This window comes from Tachypleus tridentatus, chromosome 1 (genome assembly GCF_004210375.1).
Source record: "Tachypleus tridentatus isolate NWPU-2018 chromosome 1, ASM421037v1, whole genome shotgun sequence".
NCBI lineage: Eukaryota > Metazoa > Arthropoda > Merostomata > Xiphosura > Limulidae > Tachypleus > Tachypleus tridentatus.
In genome coordinates this window covers 169,295,718-169,318,390 of record NC_134825.1, presented here as the reverse complement: position 1 = coordinate 169,318,390, position 22,673 = coordinate 169,295,718, and the positions used below count along the sequence as shown (strand labels likewise).

Below are 22,673 nucleotides of genomic sequence, written 5' to 3'. Positions count from 1 at the left end.
CTTTTATATACCGGATTTGAGTTTATTCTCCTAAATCTCTTCCTTAAGTATTATTGCTTGGAGAAGAAAAATGAAAAATTCGGATATTAAAGACGTACGTAAAACCACTGTAGGTTCCACCGAGATTTGAACTCGGATCGCTGGATTCAAAGTCCAGAGTGCTAACCATTACACCATGCAACCCATTAATTGTCTGTTTTAATACAAAACAATTGTACTATATAACGCAGAGAAAATCAATCTTGCATCTTGTGGATATCGAAACAGTCAATCTATTGTTATTCAATAATTATGAGCAATATATTGTTTCTTTTGGAATTTCGCACAAAGCTACTCGAGGGCTATCTGTGCTAGCCGTCCCTAATTTTGCAGTAAGACTAGAAGGAAGGCAGCTAGTCACCACCACCCACCGCCAACTCTTGGGCTACTCTTTTACGAACGAATAGTGGAATTCACTATTACGCCCCCAAGGCTAGGAGGGTGGAGCATATTTGGCGCGACGAGGATGCGAATCCGCGACCGTCAGACTACGAGTCGAAAATTAATCTTGCATCTTGTGGATTAAGAAACAGTCTATCTATTGTTATTCAATAATTGTGAACAATATATTTTTATTAATTATATACGTATTGGTGAGATCACTGCAATAATTAACCCCTTTCGGATTTATCGAAAATTTACCTTTTATATTGTCATATCAGCAAAATACGGTTCATGTTATTTTCAAACATCCAGCATTTCTTCATGCTTCGCGAAAAGCTTCTCGAAGGCTATCTATGCTAACCGTCCCTAATTTAGCAGTGTGAGACTAGAGAGCAGTCAGCTAGTTATCACCTCCAATCCCCAGCTCTTGGCCTACTTTTTTACCAACCAATAGTGGAATTAACCGTAACATTAGAACGCCCCCCCACTGAAAGGGCGAGCATGTTTGGTGCGACCGGGATTAGAACTCGCATCCCTCAGACTACGAGTCGAATGTTTTAAACCACCTAGTGATGCCAGGACTTCTGGAAAGAGATTCGTTTGCAACTTCAATAGTTTGTATTAATGTTTCATCCAGTTTACGAATTGACTGTAAAACTTCTATTGCCGTTTAACACAATCATAACTTAAATGTTGTTTGTAGTTAAACACAAAGGAATGTTTGTGCTCTGCCCACCAAGGGTATCGAAACGGAATTTTTAACATCACAAGTCCGCAATATGTCCAGGGTTGCTGATGAAGGGTAGAATACATCAGAACGACGCTTAGTAATTAGAGGTAAATTAAACTTAACTTGAATTTATCTTTAAAGTGTATAAGAAATCACCATAGGCTTATGTATTTACACTATTAAAAGGGAGGTTACAAAACTGATGTAATATAACCAATCAAATTGTTGAATATCTAGCATCTGAATAAAGTATCCAATAGCACATCATAGTCAATTATATTCCTAATCCAAATCAGATCTGTGAGAGCAATATGTCGGTAAAAACAACACGCTTTTAGTTTCTCGAATTACGAAAACGATGGTTAAAAGTATTGTAGAACACTGGTTTATGGTTAGTTTAAAAGACGATAATGGCCGATTCACCTTGAGTTATTAAATTTCATTCTTTGTAAGTGATTTAAGTAAAATTATTCACCAAAATTGACCAAAATCATACGAAAGATAAACAAAACCGACAAAACAAAAATTAAAAAGCGTTATCATTCGTAGTAGCTTATCCTTCTATATTCAGCTTACGAAAAGTTTTACCACATATTCTGCTGGTGTTGTTTGTTTATTGTATTCTTTTTTGTTACAACAACAAAACATTTTATTGACAGTATGGACAAACATCTGTTGTGGCTCCATCTGTGTTGTTAGAAGAAATTAACAGTTTTTTAAATTATCAAACAAAACACACTTAAATTATAAAACAATACGTGGCACAATGAAACTAAATAAACAAACTTAACTAAAAATCTACTGTTACACATTACTAACAATAAACTTATTTATATAAATACTGCACTTTTGCTCCTGAAGTTTACAGTTAAACCAAAGTCGGAAAAGAAAAACAAAGTGTCGTTAGCATTTCACAACTTATACCACGATCTGGATTTTCGTTTTTTGTGTGCGTGTTTTTTTTAATCGTGTGCTTAACTTCTTATGACATAGTAGAATAGATACGATTTGATATCTTCGTACAATGTCAACGTTTTTTTTACAACACAATACGCTGAAACGTAACGTAAAATTAATTATACAACAACTCGCCTCTCTTGCCAAGGAGCTCTCATAGGCTTTATCAATGACGTAACATTTAAAATATAAATTTCAAGTAATACTAAGAAAAACACTCAACTGTATAGTTTATGCTATACATCTAGAATAAACCTTTATAAAGGAATCAGAAACTCAATTAGCCTGTTCCAAATTACCTAATAAACAGAACATGTCAAAACATTTTAACACCGTACACTTTTATCGTCTGTAAAAACGAAATCGACATCAAATGTTTTTTTTTCTCTTTTTTATGTGTGAAAGGTGTAGTATACTATATAACAACAATTACATATTTTGTTTTCCACAATGATAACAAACGTATTGTTCTCCAAGCAGTAACAAACGTTTGAGATTGGCTCGTATTAATTTGTCCTGAAATTTCAAAAGTTTAAAAATAGATACCATAAACAATGGCTCGCCTTTTCATCTATAAGTTAAAGATAACTCGACCAACAGGTTTTTTATTCTTGCTGGTCGCGCCCTCTGCTGAAAAAATACTTTAATGAGTTAACAGAAATCACGTACAAACAAATATATATATATATGGATTGGATAACGTGTATAAAAAAAATACGTTTGCACTTAAACTCCAGATTATAATATTAGGTTTAACATTACTTGCGTCTTCCAACAAGTTTAAAACAAACTTACGACACAAACACTTATAATAAAGTTTTGTTTTACTTTCTGGAGAAATGCGACGAAACGCTAAATCAAAACTAGAAAACTTAAGTCATTAACGATAGTAGTTCTGTGTTGTAAAAACTGAAAACTGAACTATTAATACTTCTTTCTTCTGTCTTGTAAGAAAGTTATATTACTATCATCCTAGCATTCCGGAACTGTCGTTGAATGCACGACGTCACTTCCGTTACTCCAGAGATTGATAAACATCTGTGATGTCGACATCACAAGTGGACCAACAAGAGAAACAATGGCGTAAGAGATGGCATTGACGAAGAGACCAGTCAAAATCTCGAGGAAACAATGAATGTGTAAGAAATGAAAATAATTAACTGACCGCGGATGATCTTGCAGGAGGCAAAGTCTGGTCCGAGGACAATGGTGGATGACCCACCGATGATTTTAGGGGTGATAAGTTAACTGAAGGTGATTTTGCTGTCAAAACTGAAGCCAACAGTGGTGTTTTAGTAGACGAAGAAAGGGTTAACTGTGATTTTTGGGAAGACGCTGACGAAAGAGACGAGGGTATTTTAGAATTTGATGACAAAGTAACCAATACTGGTCCCGAGTAAGCCAACGATGAAGTTGGTCTAGAGGAAGCTGACAAAGTGATGACCTGGGGTCTTTGTGATGACGACGAAACAGATGATGGTATTTTTGACGTAGAAGATGGAAGAGCAAACAAAGACCTCGAACTTGAGGATGTCAGAGGTACCTTGACAGATACTTCCGAGGCAGAATAACTGATACTAGTTGAGAGCTCATCAGACACTGCTGTGTCTCGTCGTGACACTTCCGTCCTGTTTTCGTCTTCAGGCGTTTGTAGCACGTCAGACGAAGAAGATAAATCAAAATCAGTACTACTCGAGACATCGCAATTGGGGCACTGGTCACTGTCCATACCTTTTATGTAGCACTTGTTGCAATGCTAAGAGAGAAAAACAGCTTTAAAAGGTAACACGTATGATGTAATTCGATCGCATAATAAAGCAACGGTTTGATACAATAAACGTCAAGCTCGTAACTGCAACCACCTTCAGGATATATAAACAGTAAGAGAAAGAAAGTGGTTAACTTACGTCATTCGACGCACCACAGAATAACTAATTTACATCACAGAATGTGCTACCACCGAAACTATTAACAGAACTACATTACTACAACAAGACGTTTATAACTTTGTTTTGAATATAGCACAAAGCTACTCGAGGTCTATCTGCGCTAGCCGTTCCTATTTTAGTAGTGTAAGACTAGAGGGAAGGCAGCGAGTCATCATCAACTACAGCCAACTATTGGGCTGCTCTTACCAACGAATAGTGGGATTGACCCTCACCTTATAACGCCCCACGGCTGAAGGGGCGAGCATGTTTAGTGCAATCCAGATATATATGTAATTTATGTATTTTTTAAAATGTATTTAGAACTAGTCTGTGCAACTCAACGCCTTACATATGAATTTTCTGTAATGTTTACAAACATTAAATATAACAAAGCTCCTGGCACGTTTACGGACGTAAAACACTAAAAATACCGGATTCGATTCCCTGCAGTGGACAGAGCGCACATAGCCTACTGTGTAGTTTTGCGATCATAACAACAAACAACAATATTATTTATGATTTACCAAAGCATCTTTTAGAATTTTCACACTAGCTACACACAACTTTCCCAAAGTTTCAAGCTGATAGAGTAGGAGGAAGGCAGCTAGTCAACAACACCCGCCGTAAACTCTTAGGCTACTCCTATTTAACCAAACAATGGTATTCAACCATCACTCTTATAACGCATCCACGGCTCCAACATGCTTAAACATAACGTACGTTGGTTTAGATGTGTTAAAAGACATCTCTTCATTCACCTCTATTAATTTACTATATTTCCAGATGGTTATTTTTTGGATCAATTAGTTTTTGTTAAACTACCACCAGTCACTTAGAAAATAACAGCGAAATGCCATCTCAGTATAAAATCTGTTTTCACACCTGATTTTTTTCATTTATTACAGTTGTCACTAGTTCTTTCTCTCTCTTACTGATGTGACTTATAATCAATTATTAATATTCACGTAAAAATAAATTTAAAAGGTACAATTCGATTTAGATTTCACAGCTAGATTATTCGATATAGTACAATTAAGACCGATAGATTATTCTAGGTTTACGATGAATTTTTAGTTTCAATATTTATTGATACGACTGTTTCTTTAATAGCCTTGTAAAAAAAATAAAACTTAGAATAACATACTTTATAATCAAATTTCTCCCTTGGCGTGTTTCTCTTATAACAAAGCCACATCGGGCTATTCTTCTGAGCCCACCAAGGGGAATCGAACCCCTGATTTAAGGGTTGTAGACTTACCGCAGTATTAGTGGAAGGCTCTTTCCCTTGGCACACACACGGATATGCTTATGATGCTAGCATTCGTAGTTTTGAGTGTGTAACAAGTCTGTCTCTCAGTGGTTCAGAACTTAAAACTTACAATGTTATAATTTGGGGGTTCAATTCTTGCAGATGGGAACAACACAGAATGTCACTCATGTTTGCAGCTTTGTGCTCAAACAAAACTATATATGAAGTTATAAAGAAAAACTGATAACCTAAAGTATGTTGATCTAAGGTGTTAGGTAAGCTTTCGTGTCTCATCCACAAGCACAAAACTCTCTTCTTTAAGAAACCAACATACTGTACGATAGTAAAGACAACAAAATTATGACATACCATACAATGTTTCTCGTCCATTACACAACATTTCATGCACGTGTTGCAGTGGTTACGTGGGTTTACAGACTCTTCACACACGTAGCCTCGACACCAAGAGAACTGTAACTTCTTCCGACAGTTCCCATTTGGGCAGTCCCTTAACCCAGGGACAACGTCCAATAAGGTGGCTATGTATCCACAGCAAGGCAGGACAACCGTTCCTAGCAGGTAACGCCTCAAATTTGTGACCTGAGGGAAAAAAAAAACAAATTAACAAAACAGCGAACACAAATCTCACGTCACAAACCAAAATAAATAGGACTCGTAAAAAAAATCTTGAATATAACAATTTCTACACTCAATAAAAAAAAAACTGTTGATACCACATTAGGTTCATTGCAATGATTTACTCTTAACTTCTACACACACACACACACACACACACACACTTCATCTAAATCGATGCTATCATCATACAAACTATGCAGTCTTACAAGAAAATTCAAATTTAATCTTGACTTTTAAATATCCAGTGTTTACCAAGAGTTGTCTTAATATTCATGACTTTATAGTTATTTAAAAAACCCAGGAATCTAGGGTTTGTCCTCTCTGTGGTGGATGATAGTTTGGTCAGTTTGTTTTCTCAATAGCCCCCCATGTTGGTCTTGACCAGCAGTTAGAATGATATGGATGATACAAACTTTATTTAATTTCTAGTCAGTCTGTCTTCTTCATAGCCACCTGTTGGTCTTGACCAGCAGTTGGAATATGGATATTACAAACTTTATTTAATTTCTGGTCAGTCTGTCTTCTCGATAGCCGCCTGTTGGTCGACCAGTGGTTAGAAGGATATGAATGTTACTTTATCTAATTATGATCATATTACACACACATGTATAGTTATGTTAAATGTTGGTTACCATCATATTAGCATTTCAATCAGTTGACATAACACCCAACCATGAGAAGGCTTGATGTTTAATCAGTAAATAAAAGTGCATTATCAAATGATAGTGCCATATTAGGGTGCACTACATAAACTTCTAGTCACTAAAACATTTATTACTCGTAAATCGTGAGTAGTCCATTTCTTTTGGTCATTTAAAACTTTTATTAACCAAATACCATAAAATTTCCACATTTTCAGAACTACTTACTGGTTTCTACATATTCTTTCAAAAAACATATAAAAAATGAAAGTATGCAACAAGGGGGCAGTTTGAATAATTGCGTACCTTGTAGACGTTGTAAAGAAGACAAGGGTCACTAATGACCTTTTCCAGATCAATCTCCATAGATTCCAGGACATTGAGTGGATTATCACAATCTCCACACATGCAAGAAAGCATCGAACACTTTCTGATCATTTTGGCACAGGAACAACGACCCGTTCGACAACTTATACGACAGGAACACGTGGTTGGAGAATACAATGACTTGACATCTGGAGGAGCTTGGAGCATTTCCAATAGAGTTTTGTTCCTACTGTCTTCCAGAGGTTCTAAATAAATAATACAACATAAATATTTGAAGTATAACAGTAAACAAAACATTAAGTTACTGCTTAAATAAATTTATTAAAAAGTCAACAATCTATTCGATGAAAAATATTCAAAACAAGAATTTCTTCAGAAAATAACGTTTCTGATCTATGTTCCTGTAACATTTACTCTAAAACAGCAAATATTGCTACATGACTGTTATCTAAATTCCAGTGCTGAATGTGTCCCTAAGTAGCTCAAGAAGTAACCATGAGGAATTGTTACAACTCGGGATTCAATCCCTGCAACATAAAGACAGCACTAAAACATTAATTTTTCAAAAACAGTTTGTAATAAGGGATAAAACTAGTATAAGATGGTATAACATACCTACAACTGGATTAATGTATTTTGTTCAATGCATCAAGTGCAACATTAAATCAATAAGTACTGTCATAATACTGGTTGGAAGAAATAAAACAAAATTATCAAATTTCACAAGGTTATTCATGTCAGTAAATTTACTCAGTCCACGTCATGTGAAGCATTATCTGTAATGTCTATCTTGTGTAGAAGTGCATGAATGCGAATCTAGAAAAAACACAACAGATGCCACGAGTGCATCAACCATGCATTAACAGTACCATACTGAAGTGGATCGATTATAATTTGCATAATTCTTATCCATATGAAATAGTCTTCGCTGGGTCCATATCTTGACTACATGTTCCAGTGTCAGAGTACCATTAACTTTTCTAATCCACATACCATAAAAATCATCTCGGGAAACATTGCCAGAAGTATAAGAATCAGCATCTCTAAGTGGGTAAATGTTCAAAGTAAAGAAACAAAGGTCATCTTCAGGCAGTTTTGGAAAGTCTAAAACGACGTCATGAACTTCAGTCTGTCTTCCCACAATGCCTTTTGTGACTTAGTCTTTGGGACTCTGTGAAGCAGTCTGTTGAAGTTTTGACAGTTCGATATCAGAGTTCTGCACGAGATTAGATCAAAGATTTTAATGTAATAACCAAAGAAAGAAATCTGTATGTCAGTGAGGAACATTCAAAGTAGTTGCCACTGCTTGGTGTGACCATCGACTGTTGCAAACACCAATGCACTTCAGTAACAGACTTTATAACTTAGATTCTTCAACTGCGCATTGCCTGCATTTTGAAAAATATAAAACTGACATTCAAAACCACAGCCTGAAACAGCAATATCATGTAGTTGCATCCAACACTGAATCTTTAACATTCTGATGAAATACTGCAGCAGCAATATGTGGTCAAATACATCAAAAGGGTTTGACCTCCCAAGTCCAAACTGTAATTAAAACTCAAACTGGTCAAGAGATGACAGAGCTATGGGCTAAAAGTTAATAAATTTCAGAAACTCAGAGCCATCTACGAGGATAAAAGGAACAACAAAGAAACAAGCTACAAAGTAAAACTGATACCGAGTACCTTGGTGAAAGAAGGATCTAAAAAATGTCCAAATAATTTTATCTTTCTTGCTTTTCTTTTTATAACTTAGTTGTTTCATTCTTTCCTGTCTGATTAGACAGATGAAAACACTCACTTTTAGCACACCGTCGTTTTGCTATGGGTTCTGTATCTGGTTCAGGCAGAGGGAGCTCTCCCAAGAAGGAACGTCCCTCTAGCGGCAGTTCTGTAAGATATTTGAATCGAGTGTCGAAGTGCCACAGATACATCTTCATTTTTGCAGCTTGGTAATGACGTAGTGTTATCTGGAATAAAGTTAAACTTCATACAAATGAACATCAACCAACTTTATAACCTGCTTAACTCTACGAAATACACTGTTTATATGGCATATTTTCTCTAAATCCATCGTATGCTTGTTACTGTACATTTCTCAGTACGTATATAACTCGTTCAAGTTGACGACAATCAAATCCTAATGTTAGTTATTTTTAAATGCACATCACTAAAGGTTAATATTACTAACCATATAACTGATACATCACTCAAAATCTCGTTTTTCTTAAACCACAAAGTTGATAATTGTGAAAAACTTAGAAAAAATGTAGAAACTAGAGAATAATATAAGTAGAATAACTTCACCAACCTTATGCAGTGGACACGATTTAATTTCTCCATCTGTAACGTCTACCAGTTTGAGGTATCGTATAGGTTAGCCGACGCAATAATTCCGACCCTCTGGTGGCGAACTCCAAGAAACATGGCCGGCTCTCGATCGACCAAGAGCTTAACTACATCACCTTCACACCTCATGGCCGTCACTGTCATAAATGGCACGACGATGCACGTCATTTTCTTAGTTCTTAAGTGTCCTGGTGATTCGAACTCGTACACGAACTTCCTAAAAAGTCCAACATCACGAATAAGAAGATGATTGGCTAAAAATCAACACTAACTGTATAGTAGTCTGCGATCGTAAACTGCACAATAACGTTATATATAATTTTTATGAAATACAAAATCATACACTGCCGTGAAGAGTACAAAAATATTTATATTGACGTCACGTATACCACATAAACAGATATAGCATCACCTGCAACATGTACGGTTACTTCCAACAATGTAGAAAAAAATAATGGTCATTTTGCTAGACACAGTGTCTCCCCCAAACTGTTTGTTGTGAATTTCCCACAAAGCTACTCGAGGGCTATCTGTGCTAGCAGTGTAAGACTAGAGAGAAGGCAGCTAGTCATCACCACCCACCGCCAACTGTTGGGCTACTCTTTTACAAACGAATAGTGGGATTGACCGTCACATTATAATGCCCCCACGGTTTGGTGCGACGGGGATGCTAACCCGCGACCCTCAGACTACGAGTCGCACCCCTTAACACGTTTGACCATGCCGGGCCCAACCCAAACTGTGTCGTAGCATGTTTGCAATCACCAAGTAATTTATATTTAATAATGTAAATTTATTATGTTTCAAATTTTAAATTTTGTTTCTTCGATACACACAGCATAACAGTAATGTGTGCCTATCCTAGTCATGAGGGTGCCACCAAGCTTGTCACATGGCCTAATGGCTGAAAACGTTCTGGAAGCACGGGTCTGGAAAACAGGGTTTATGGCGTCCTGTAGAGCATGCATTATAATAATGATACGTCAATACTAAAGGCTTAAGCTAACTTCACCGTACAGAACATAAAACACAACAATACTAGTTTTTAGCTAATGTTATAACATATTTTAACACCACAATACCGTGTTTCTCCGATAATAAGACCTACCCATAAAATAAGACCTAGTGTGATTTTTTGGGGATAGTTTTAATATAAGCCCTACCCTTAAAATAAGCCCTAGTTAAGAGTGGCAGGAAGAGGGAAGAAATAAAAAAATAATTTATTAATTAGTTTAATAGTTAGTTAATTAGTTTGTTTAAGTATTAATCAGTTAGTTTAATAGTTTAATAATAGTTTATTTTAAATGGTTAGTAAAATACTTTTACTTTGTAACTTCATTTTTTTAATATATCAAAATAAGACATCCCCCGAAAATAAGCCCTAGTGTCATATTTTGGAGTGAAAATTAATATAAGCCCTGTCTTATTTTCGGAGAAACACGGTAGTCTCCAAACAACTGAGTGATTCTCAATTATATAAACTTTATCATGGAATGGTTTGATTCAAAATATTTCTCTACCGTTTATATTTATTCTAGCGGATTTCGAAGACTGGAATTAACAAAACGTACCTTTTACTGAAAATCACCTTTAGTTTGTTGTAATTCTTTCCTTCCGGTTTATGGACCTGAAAGTAAAACAAGACACAAGCTATTGAAGTTCTCAACAGTGAATGTTCTTACCAGCTTCAATCATTGTGTGTGTGTGTGTGTGTGTGTATATCACGAATTAAACTGTAGAAACATGCTATTCCCGTTGTACGTGTGGTTCATGTTGTCATCCAATAGAAACTAACGCATCATTGTAAATATAACACACTCAGACACATAGATGGCGTAAACAAAAATTTTATTTGTGGCAAGTTGGCAAAACTTACACCTAAATCAGACCCGACTAAAACATAAAATTATAACACTGCTGTAATAACACTAATAAAACATTACACTAATGATGGCGAACCTGTGGCACGCGAAAAAAGTTTGCTAGCACGCAGCATGCAGTGCCACCTTTTAATTTTTCAAACTCTAACCCATAATAAATAAATTATACATATATAACGATTATCATTATTGCCACATGCAGCAATGAATGATTGTTTTCCAACCCAAAAGCAGTGAGAAATGTTCACAGAAGACGTCTCACCCTCTCTTGGCGCAAGCTTTGCTGTTGCGGAAACATGCGACGTCAACACGTTTTGAATTCCTCGCAGATCCAATGCACACAACAGTACTTGAGTGAAAATAGAAGTAAACCATTGGTATTGGCTTCACTCTGCTTATATTTTTCTTCTGTTGTTTGCAAATGAATAATGGATATTTAGTGATAATAAGAGTAAATATAAATTTATTTTTTTGCAGTAATAAATAATAATGTTAAAATTATGTTATTTGGCGTAGCATGTGCATATTATTGATCAGATAGTTATAATTTATTTTATATCAATGACATAACTTTCACCTGTTATGTTACGGTAAGTTAAGTTATTGTATTTAAGTAATTGTCGAGATATTTTAAATTGTATTTACCCTTTTCAGCTTGTCAGAATGCCAGCTCAACAAGCAAAGAAACAAAAATGTTCAGCTGGAAGGTTTTTCGTTTTGATTTGAATTCAGCACAAGGCTACTGTTTGGGATCTCTGTGCTTTGCCGACCTCGGGTATCGAAACCAGGATTTTAGCGGTATGAGTCCGCAGACATACCGCTGTGGCACTGGGGGGACTTAAATGGAAGGAGCAGCAGCAGCAGTTTTTCAGTAATCGTGGACTGAAACATTTGATCAAAAAGGGTGATGAAACACTATACATCTTATATTATGAAACAGTGGTAGGAGGACTTCCTCTGTAAAGCGGTATTATGAAACTGTTTATAAAAAGCTTTGTCATAAGAGTGAGCAAAACAAAAAGTATATTTCTCAAGAAGTCAGCAACAACAACATGGAGTCAAATGTTTTCAAGAAATTTGTTTCAGGTAGTTTAAACTTGGTTGTTGCTAGTTTTAAGATTTCAAAGATTACTGCTCAACATGGAAAACTACTTATTGATGGTGAGTATGTTAAATAATCATGGATAGAATGTACTCCTTTCCTTTTCAACAGTTTTCCAGAAAAAGAAAAAATCATTCAGCACGTTAAGGAATTACCAATAAGTAGAAACACAGTAAAGGATAGAATATTACAGAGAATTACCAGTGAGGAAACACAGTAAAGGATAGAATATTACACATGGAAACAGAATTACCAGTGAGTAGAAACACAGTAAAGGATAGAATATTACAGATGGAAACAGTAAAGGATAAAATAAACACAGAAACAGAATTACCAGTGAGTAGAAACACAGTAAAGGATAGAATATTACAGATGGAAAACAAACAGTAAAGGATAGCAGAATTACCAGTGAGTAGAAACACAGTGGAAAAAGGAATATACAGATGGACATAGAAACACAGTAAAGGATATGAATATTACAGATGGAAACAGAATTACCAGTACAGTAAAGGATAGAATATTACAGAAACAAACAGAGCAGAATTACCAGTGAGTAGAAACACAGTAGAAAAAGGATAGAATATTACAGATGGAACACAGAATTACCAGTGAGTAGAAACACAGTAAAGGATAGAATATTACAGATGGAAACAAAACAGAATTACCAGTGAGTAGAAACACAGTAAAGGATAGAATATTACAGATGGAAACAGAATTACCAGTGAGTAGAAACACAGTAAAGGATAGAATATTACAGATGGAAACAGAATTACCAGTGAGTAGAAACACAGTAAAGGATAGAATATTACAGATGGAAACAGAATTACAGTGAGTAGAAACACAGTAAAGGATAGAATATTACAGATGGAAACAGAATTACCAGTGAGTAGAAACACAGTAAAGGATAGAATATTACACATGGAAAATGATTACAGAGGATAGAATACACAGTAAGGAAACAGAAACACAGTAAAGGATAGAATATTACAGAGAAATTACAGAATTACCAGTGAGTAGAAACACAGTAAAGGATAGAATATTACAGATGGAAACAAACATAGAAACACAAACATGGAATTACCAGTGAGTGAATAGAAACACAGTAAAGGATAGAACATTACAGATGGAAACAAACATAGAATTACCAGTGAGTAGAAATCTGTATAAGTACAGTGCACTGATGGATCAGCAGGTTTTCGTCAAAGTGACACTGCACAGTTATGCAAGAGTACAATTTAATTTATGGATAATACCCTAAAACATGAACTCTTACATACAAATGTAAGTTGAGACTGGCCCAATAGACTCATAGAAATTAAAGTACCAACAAACTCGCATTTCAGTTTTATTACTTCTGATCAGGATCTAAGTGATGAGTAACGGATAGAAATACTTTATACACAAGCATTATCAAAATGCCATTGGTTTCGCTAAATAGTAGATAGGGACAGTGGGAATATCGTTAACCCAATCACGCACGTTACTAATTAGATGACAAGGCAAGATATTACTTTGATGCTAAACAAGAAATCAGACAACAAATACGAATTGTCATATTTAAAGTTCATTGCATTGCCAGTGCTGTATTGTGATCGACTTAAGTTGCAAAGAGCAGCTCACAGCAAATAGCAATTGATATCTTCTTCATACTGATGAAGACTATTGTCCCGTTCGATCTAATTCTTTGCTCTCATCTGGAAAATCCAAAATGGAATAATGCAACATTCTTATTACCATCAATACAAAATGAATTGATTGTTATCATTAGTATACAACTAACATAAAAGTTGGTTTTAACTGAAATAAAGGAAGCACCTTTTTGGTCCATACTCAGAGATGAAGCTTTGTCATTCAAAACAGAGTTAACAGCCCTGTGCATCCACTTTGCTGATGAGAAAGACAAGGATATTTTGTCAGTTCTGTGAGACAGCTCAGACTCACTGAAGAGTGTGTAAGGCATGGGATTTTACACATTAAACATTAAAAACTGCCCTGGTCATAACTATAACAGCACTTCGAATACGTCAAGTGTAATTAACGATGTTCAAACATAGGCAAGAACAGTGTACAAACTAGTAGCTTATGTTCACTGCCCGAACCATAAGCTCAATATTATCAATGCATTGCCATGCAAAAGAAAAAAAATTCAATTTTACCATTTCTTCAAGTGATCAAAGCAAGCCGAACTATTAGAAAGTATTACACCTGCAGAGGGCCAACCCAGAAGCCAGTTACTGATGTGTGTAGAGTTCATTGGTGTAGGACCTAAATGTTACAGTTTACAGTCTACACAATGACGGCTAACTACACGCAAACGAAGTTGTATTTAAAAACAAAAGTGGAAGCACGTGGACTTTCAGCTTCTATGGCATCTATGACTTTGCAGCTACATCCCTTACTGTGTACAATCTGTCTCATATTGGAGGAATCACTGTCGGACTGCAGGAATCTTCCACTGGCATCATGTATGCCTAAGACCTGCAAAGTCGATGCTTGAAATCAGTAGTGTTTTTCAGATATCAATATATATATGTACACACTGATATAGATATACTAAGGGTGTGTGTGTGTGTGTGTGTGTGTGAATGTATTTACACAAATAAAGCTAATAGTTTTTAATGTTGACATGAATAGAGGGAATGAAAGTAATGAAAACTATACTGTTACTTAACGCGATCACATATCCTTGTCCATGCTAAAAGGTCTTTGTTATTCAAGTTGATGAAATAAAAGCCACTTATACTGGAAGACACGAGAACTTTGATGAGATCTTCAACCACGTGTTTGAGCCTACCATTCGTATGGCGGAGTGTCAATGTTAAGACTAGTCATCCGAGAATCTAGTGTGGACGACAACGACACAAAACTAACTGTTTTGTCATCTATCAAATATCACTACCTCATTAATTTTGCACTAACTTCCGAGGACCACATCACTACCAATTTTGAGGAAAGATGCTCAGGTCTATCAAACAAATTGATACCTTTAAACAAGTAGTATCCTATTAAATTAACTATTCGTCACAAGATGTAATATTGTTAGACTTAAGTTATATAAACTTGTAATACTTTTGTGTATAAATTATAAATACAAATATAATCCTTTGGCACCAATACTCACTGCAGTTATCTCTCGATCTGTAAGGATAGAATAAATGATGTATTCTATAACACTGAACTTCATATATCATTGTTGCACAAACTCCATAAATGCATTTCATTATTAATTTCTTTGAAGGATTAGCCCACACATGTATCAGTATTTTGGGTCTGGTCCCTCTGTTTTAGAAGACGAAATAACTAACATTTCATCAGTGGTCACCACCTCCAAAGTTCACTGAGCAGGAGCTGGTCAGGTGAAGATGGAAGCGGGTGTTTCCTTCTTGCAGTAACAGCAAAGACCCTCGTGATGCAGCATGGCCATCAAACACTGCAAGAAGACCACTTTCCACAACATATATGCACTAATGAAGATTGCATACACCGTTCCTGTCACGTTGTGTGAGGGATCCATCAACACTCTGAGCAGACTACACACTCAACCTTAATCCATTCTTGCAAACATTCAAATCCACTATGAAAAGGAGGCGGATTCAGATACAACTTTGGACTTTTGAGAGAACGCATTCTCCGACTTAAGCACGAAAATCTGTTGATGCTGTTAAGTGTAAATATTTAAGTATTCCATATTACAATAAGTAATACAAGTCTGCACACTAATGCATGTATTTATTGACTAGCATTTGTAAAACAGAATTAGTTCAATACTTAAGCCTTATGGCTTATTTATACATTTTTTTCTGTGGATTTGATCGCTATATTTCATAATTTTAGTTTTCTGTTAGCAGAATCATATTCACAATATTCTGGGGGATGTATTTTCAGCATCACATTTAAATTCGTTTGCAGCTAATTTAAAGTACAAGTAAATTATGGTTTTATATTCATAAACATTAGTGAAAAGTGAAAACCAAATGAAGTTAATCCTCAGTATCTTAATGTAAACCATAATTTCCTTTTACTTTAAATTAGCTCCATAGGAATTTAAATATTATGCTAAAAATACATGCCCAGAATATTGTGGATATGATTCTCATGGTTGAAGGGTCCAACTCCAACACACCACTGTGGCCTTGAATTTCTGTAGACAGGTGGTCTTGGGGAGGCCCTCCCAAGATCAAACAGCTAGTCCATTTGGTCTGAGTGCAAGCACAGGATGTCCTCACAACAGGTGTAATTATATTAAGCAACGTGGAAAGTTCTGAATTATGTTAAAAATTTCCAACAAACCAACTTTCACTAAATTGGTCCACCTGTTAAACAAATATTAAAATATCTTCAAAATTAACTACTCATGTAACAAATGTTTCATAATAATATTTAAAATCTAAAATATGCAAGTTCAAAAGAATAAAACGCACTGTATAATTATATTAACATAATAAAAACAAAAATTATTTTAGAAACTAATTAATATTCCAATTAAAAAATAATGACATTGTACAGAATTATAAATGAAAGATATGAACCAGTTGTAAAAAAAGTTAAGTGGCAAAATTTAAATTTTAGTCTTGTGTCTTAATTTGGTAATTTTATTATTATTATTATTATTTGTATTTATTATTTTCTATTTAAAAGAATTACTGTATTTAGTGTCCCCAGCATTGCCAAACTATTGTAAAAAAATGGAATATAAAAATATATTCTAATTTGCATCGATAAAAAGTCCTAATGAGCCAACTCGCATCCTAGAGCTTTCGAGAACCTCTGTGTGCACCCCCTCCCCTGAGCCCTCGCCACTAATAGCTGAAACACTCAAAACTTAATTTGAAATCCATCCCAACCTACACCCTGGCTAAAATTCTGCACTTAAACGTGTAAACAATGACTAGGAATGAAACTGCTCATTAAAGTAAGAGAGAAACATTTTACGAATCAATACGTTTGCTCTCACAGCGCACACTCAAAAGCATTGCATCAAAGAGCAGCCGGTATAATAACGGAAGGCTTCACAATATTAGTAATCACGAATTCTTATAAAGGCTCTGGATCAGATAAAACATAATTTTGCACTACTACTACGCAAAGTATTTGTTTTTAATTACAAGAAACTTTAGCAGATATATATAGTACACTTACCACAAACTGTCCAATTTCTAAACTTTCTATTTCGTAATGCCTAGGTTTGTGCTCTCGTGCGTCTACTCTTCCCTTCCGAAACGGCGGTAGCTTAGCGTGTTCTGTGGAGCTGTCGATCTGACCTCCATCTGCATAATAGGTATTACAGATACATGTTTTAAGACGTTTTATGAGACTACTAAGAAAATATGTCAAGCAAATTAGAGATTCGTCACTGAAGGCTCCATGTTTTTAAAATTATATTACAAAATTACATACAACTGTTTCACGTTATAAAAATTTGAAAATAACGGAATCAGACTCTTACTTAACGAAGACAGTGCTTGCTTAAAAATGGAAAGCCACAAATGTCCGTTAAATTACATTTGAAGTAGGCCTAAGACCGAAACGTCAAAGAGTAAAATTCGTTTACCAAAAGTGTTAAACGCACTTGCAGGTTTGTTTTTCTCTAATCAAATCAAAGTAACAAACCACAGGCATAAACCAAATGGGAAAAAAAAATAGAATTATCGTTTTCAATTAAACGTATTTAAACTGATTCATCTAATAAAGTAATTCAAAATCAAATACTGGTAACGTATGTATGATCACCAAGTACCGTGACTGTATGAGTAAAGTTCAGAAACTGAATGTTATTGAGAAGTTTGTTTGTAACCAATGGAAACTATATATTCAACCAACTCGTCTTTCGTTATCCTCTGGAGCGGGGATATACAGAATAAAAACCCTTTAACTCATCTGGTTAAAATTTAGCTGAAATGTGATATACTAGTCAAGATGGTGCCTAAAGTTAGCAGAAAACCGCCTCTTCCGCGATAATAAAAGCATGCAAGGCACGAATTTTAGCTTTGGAACAAATACGTATCTATACTGTTGAACGCCATGGGTCAATGTCCTCATATGAAAACGTATTTGAACAACTAATCAAATAAGTCTTGGGTATAAACATTTCTGTCAAGTGTGTACCTACTATCACACCCTTTTAGAAAACTTCTAGAACGTTGCTCTCACCCATTGTCTTGTGCGCAAGTCAATCATGAGCACAACTCCAAATGTGTATATGAATAATATACCTAGTTTGCATATATCAGGTCATCCGATAAGTAATGTCCGAAAATTTAATACAGAAACTGCATCATCATTTGTCTTTGTAAAGAGCTTTAATGATTAAAATATGTAGTAGGACGTGCATAAAAATGTTCAGATAAATAAAAGAAACTAACTCAACTCCACTTTTTCAGATCTCTAATCAAATAAACCCTTATGAAGATGGATATGTCTGAGGAGCATACAGTGGAGCGCCATTAAGCCGCGGACCAGTAAACCGCGAAATCGCTTAAGCCGCTGTAGCAAGTCTTGTCCCAAAATTTTTGATGTATTAAATCTACTACCTGGCTTTTTAATGTTTCTCACACTCTTCTTGTCGTTGACACTGACATGACAAATGTGTTTTTTCTTATTGTTTAACTGCCAGTTAATAAATTCGGTATTAAAAATTTAATAATTTATGCAACTGCGCAATATCGTTACCACGAGATTTAAAATGGCGGCCCGCAAGTAACACGGGAAGACGAAATTTTACAGGGAAAAGCGAACCATCGCAATGCATTGGTCGTTTGTGTTAAAACGGCACTTGTCAATTGTATCTGAATAGTCTATACATTAATATTATAATGATCACGCAATGGCCCGGATGAGGCTCCTCGGCGGAGCTGTTGATGACTTCGGCTTTTCAGTCACAAAGATTTAAGCCGCGGTTAAGCAGGTTGACCCCCCAAATACCGCGGCTTAACGGCGCTCCACTGTATTAAGCATATAATGGTTTATGAGTTTGAAAAAGGTAATAGTACAGCAGAAACTACACGAAACATTTGAGGTGTTTATGGTGCGGAGTCTCTCAAAAAAAAAAATGTCAAACGTGGTTTCAGAAGTTCAGAACAGGTGACTACAGCTTAAGTAATGCGCCACGTTCTGGTCATCCTGTTGAGTTTAATGACGACTTGCTGTTGGTTGCAGTTGATGAAAATTATGCTGTAACAGTTGAAGAACTAAAACAAACTTAATTCAGCCCATTCAACAGTTCACCGTCATTCATCTACACCACCTTGGAAAGGTGTCGAAACTTGGAAAATATATCCCCCATGATTTGACAGAAGCCAACCTTAGAGCACGAGTGGACATTTACACTTCTCTGCACTCTCGTGAACGTAACTCACCTTTTTTGAACAGGGTAGTGATTGGAGATGAAAAGTGGATATCATAGAAAAACGTTAAGCGCCGTAGACAAAAGATCAGTGGAGGTAAACTGGCTAAAGCACAGGTTAAACTGGACCTCCACCCTAGAAAGGTCTTGTTAAGCGTTTGGTAACTTACGTTAGTCAAATCTACTTTGAGTTGGTCCTACTCAATGTAACGATTACATCAGATTCTATTGTGAACAGCTAGAGCGCTTGGATGTTACACTAAAAAAAACTACACTAGGAAAAACTTCCACATCCTCCTTATTCTCCAGACCTTGCCCCATCTGATTATCATCTATTCCGAAGTTTGCAGAACTATCTTGATGGAAAAGAGCTTGGAACACATGAAGATGTCAAAACTACCCTCTATACATTTTTTTACCTCAAAACCCCAAGAATTTTATAGAAATGACATTCAGAAGCTTGTGGATCGTTGGCAGGAAGTAATTAATAATAACGGATCATACATAATTAACTAACATTTTTCTGAACCTACAACTGGACATTACTTAAGGGATGACCTGATACAAATAATGTGTTTTACACAACAGTGTACAGGTCTGAATAGAGCAACTTGGTCAATCAAATCATGTATGACTGAAGAAACCGTCAAGATGCAAGTTATAAAACTGATAGTTAATATGGCAAACATAGAATTAACGTGGACAAACGTCATACGACATGGATGATTGAGGGGATAATTGTTATTCTAGATGTGGAAATTTCTGTCACGAGATATACATGTTCATGCGTATTATATAAAGTTGGTCAAATTCGTGTTTACAAAGTATCTATCATATAATGTGTGTGTAAGTAAACACTACTTATCACTGTATATGTGATATGTTACAAGTGTCACTAACAGTCAAGTGTTCACTGTGTAAATAAATATCCCAGCTACACTGATGAAATTAAACTGATTTTGTACAAATCATTTAAATGATACGGGTCTTGGGTTCGCGTTACGCGATACGTAAAACTAAATATGATAAGCACAGTTACAAGAAATAATAGTGATGAGCTAAGAGTCTGCCAGACCTAGCATGGACTAGTAGTCAGAGAAAACTGTGGGTTCCGAGTTAGAATCCTCCAGACCTAGCATGGACTAGTAGTCAGAGAAAACTGTGGGTTCCGAGTTAGAATCCTCCAGACCTAGCATGGACTAGTAGTCAGAGAAAACTGTGGGTTACGAGTTAGAATCCTCCAGACCTAGCATGGACTAGTAGCCAGAGAAAACTGTGGATTCCGAGTTAGAATCCTGTCACCGAACATGATCGTCCCTTTTAGCCGTGAAGTTATTAATGTGACGATCAATCCTACTTTTAGAAAGAAGTACAAAGGTTGATTACAGGCAGTGTTGCCTAACCACTTTTCCCTCTATCCTATCACTCCTAAATTAGGGACGGCTAGCGGAGATAGCCCTCGTGTAGCTTTGCCATAGATAATTATTGTTTCTCACTAAAACTGGTTATTTTGTAGTGTACGACTAAATATAGTAATATTTATTACGTATGAATAGTTATATTCAAATACTGTTAGCAGAAAAGGAACACCACATAATGCCCTACTAGGTGTGTAATCTTAATATTTGTAATTAGAGTTAGTAACTATTCCAAATACAGGATCACAAATGGTAAGTTGTTTGTCTGTCTGTTTTTGAATTTCGCGCAAAACTACACAAGGGCTATCTGCGCTAGCCGTCCCTAATTTAGCAATGTAAGACTAGAGGGAAGGCAACTGGTCATCACCACACACCGCCAACTCTTGGACTACTCTTTTACCAACGAATAGTGGGATTGACCGTCACATAACGCTCCCAAGGCTGAAAGGGCGAGCATGTTTGGTGTGACGGGTTCCTGAACCAAGCGACCCTTGCAATACGGGTCGAACGCCTTAACCACCTGGTCATGCCGGGCGTAGGTAAATCGTTAGGTAATGAAGTGCCACAAGTTCTTAATGTATATCTGTAACTGGAGTTTGTAATCTTCCAATTATATACGTTATTATACTGTACAAGTTGTATAATATTTCCAGTTATCAGGAGTTCGCAAGGAGGTATTCCACTGGTAATTGTCCCCTTCCGCTCGCTTATAAAATGATGGCGGTGTTAATTGAGGATCAGGGATTGAGTATATCCTCCTAGGGTTGGTCATTTCAGGCATACCATTGGACAAAAACAAGGCATTTGGATTAAGTTGAAAGGCCATACAAAGATCGCATGTACAAAAAGAAGAATACCTAAATGAATTTGTAGCTGCTGATTGATTGTGTTGAGTCCCAGGTGACATCGATATATAACTATAGCCAAAGGGCTGCCAAAAATTACAACTTTCTCTCAAAATATCTGAAAAATCTGGATGGTAATTTACATAATGAGTCTGTCCAGAACTGTTTCCATCTAAACTTTGCAAACTATCAATTCCATTTGTTGTTGTACTTCTATCTCCAAACATGGACAAAATAAAACCTTCATTTTCTGGTTCTTCGATATGCACTTCAAGCATCGGTTCAGTAAATTCAGGTGGAGATGAACAGCTCACGGAATTGGTCCAACTCTGGGAAGACGATCGTTGGTTTTCAGTAACGTACAAACGAGCAGATTCGCTACTCGGTTCACTAGATGGAGAAAATGTATTATCAGTTGATATACGAATTTAAAATGGACTTCTTCACGAGCTGTCTAAGTATATTCGTATATTTTCACTTGTGTATTTCTTTTTACCACTTCGGATCTTTTAGAAGCTGGCGGTAAAGATGAGTTTAGTAGAATTAAATGATTGTGTTGTGTAAACGTGTCTCGAAAATTACGTTAAGTATTAAAAACCTTTTGCTGCTTAACAAATTTCTCTTCTCAAATTTGGCTCTATTCAATTTAATGGCGTTTACAGAAATGAAAAACACACCAAAATAAAATGAAAAATATCTTTTCGTACTTATGAACTGTATCAATATCGTGTTGAAGAGATTCTTCGTAACATATACTGTAAAACGCTTGAAAAACCCTACTTAAAATGCTTGTAGGAAACACAAGAAACATACAAAGCGAAAGCAATTACACTCCTATGTA

General features: G+C 35.8%; 1 protein-coding gene and 1 non-coding gene across 2 annotated transcripts; both read right to left on the bottom strand.

Annotated features, from left to right (window-relative positions):
* Positions 1–111: 111 nt before the first annotated feature.
* On the bottom strand, positions 112–183 carry TRNAQ-UUG (transfer RNA glutamine (anticodon UUG)). Its single transcript has one exon. It is a non-coding gene; the product is annotated as a tRNA-Gln (tRNA).
* A 1,567-nt stretch (positions 184–1,750) lies between these two features.
* Positions 1,751–17,500, bottom strand: LOC143230116 (uncharacterized). Its single transcript, XM_076463171.1, has 7 exons — positions 17,367–17,500; positions 10,817–10,872; positions 9,208–9,462; positions 8,698–8,866; positions 6,874–7,139; positions 5,657–5,887; positions 1,751–3,866 (listed from the first exon to the last, which is right to left on the bottom strand). The coding sequence occupies exons 4-7, from the start codon at positions 8,834–8,836 to the stop codon at positions 3,267–3,269; spliced, it is 1,236 nt and encodes a 411-aa protein (XP_076319286.1). The 5' UTR covers positions 8,837–8,866; positions 9,208–9,462; positions 10,817–10,872; positions 17,367–17,500; the 3' UTR covers positions 1,751–3,266.
* Between the last annotated feature and the right edge of the window lie 5,173 nt (positions 17,501–22,673).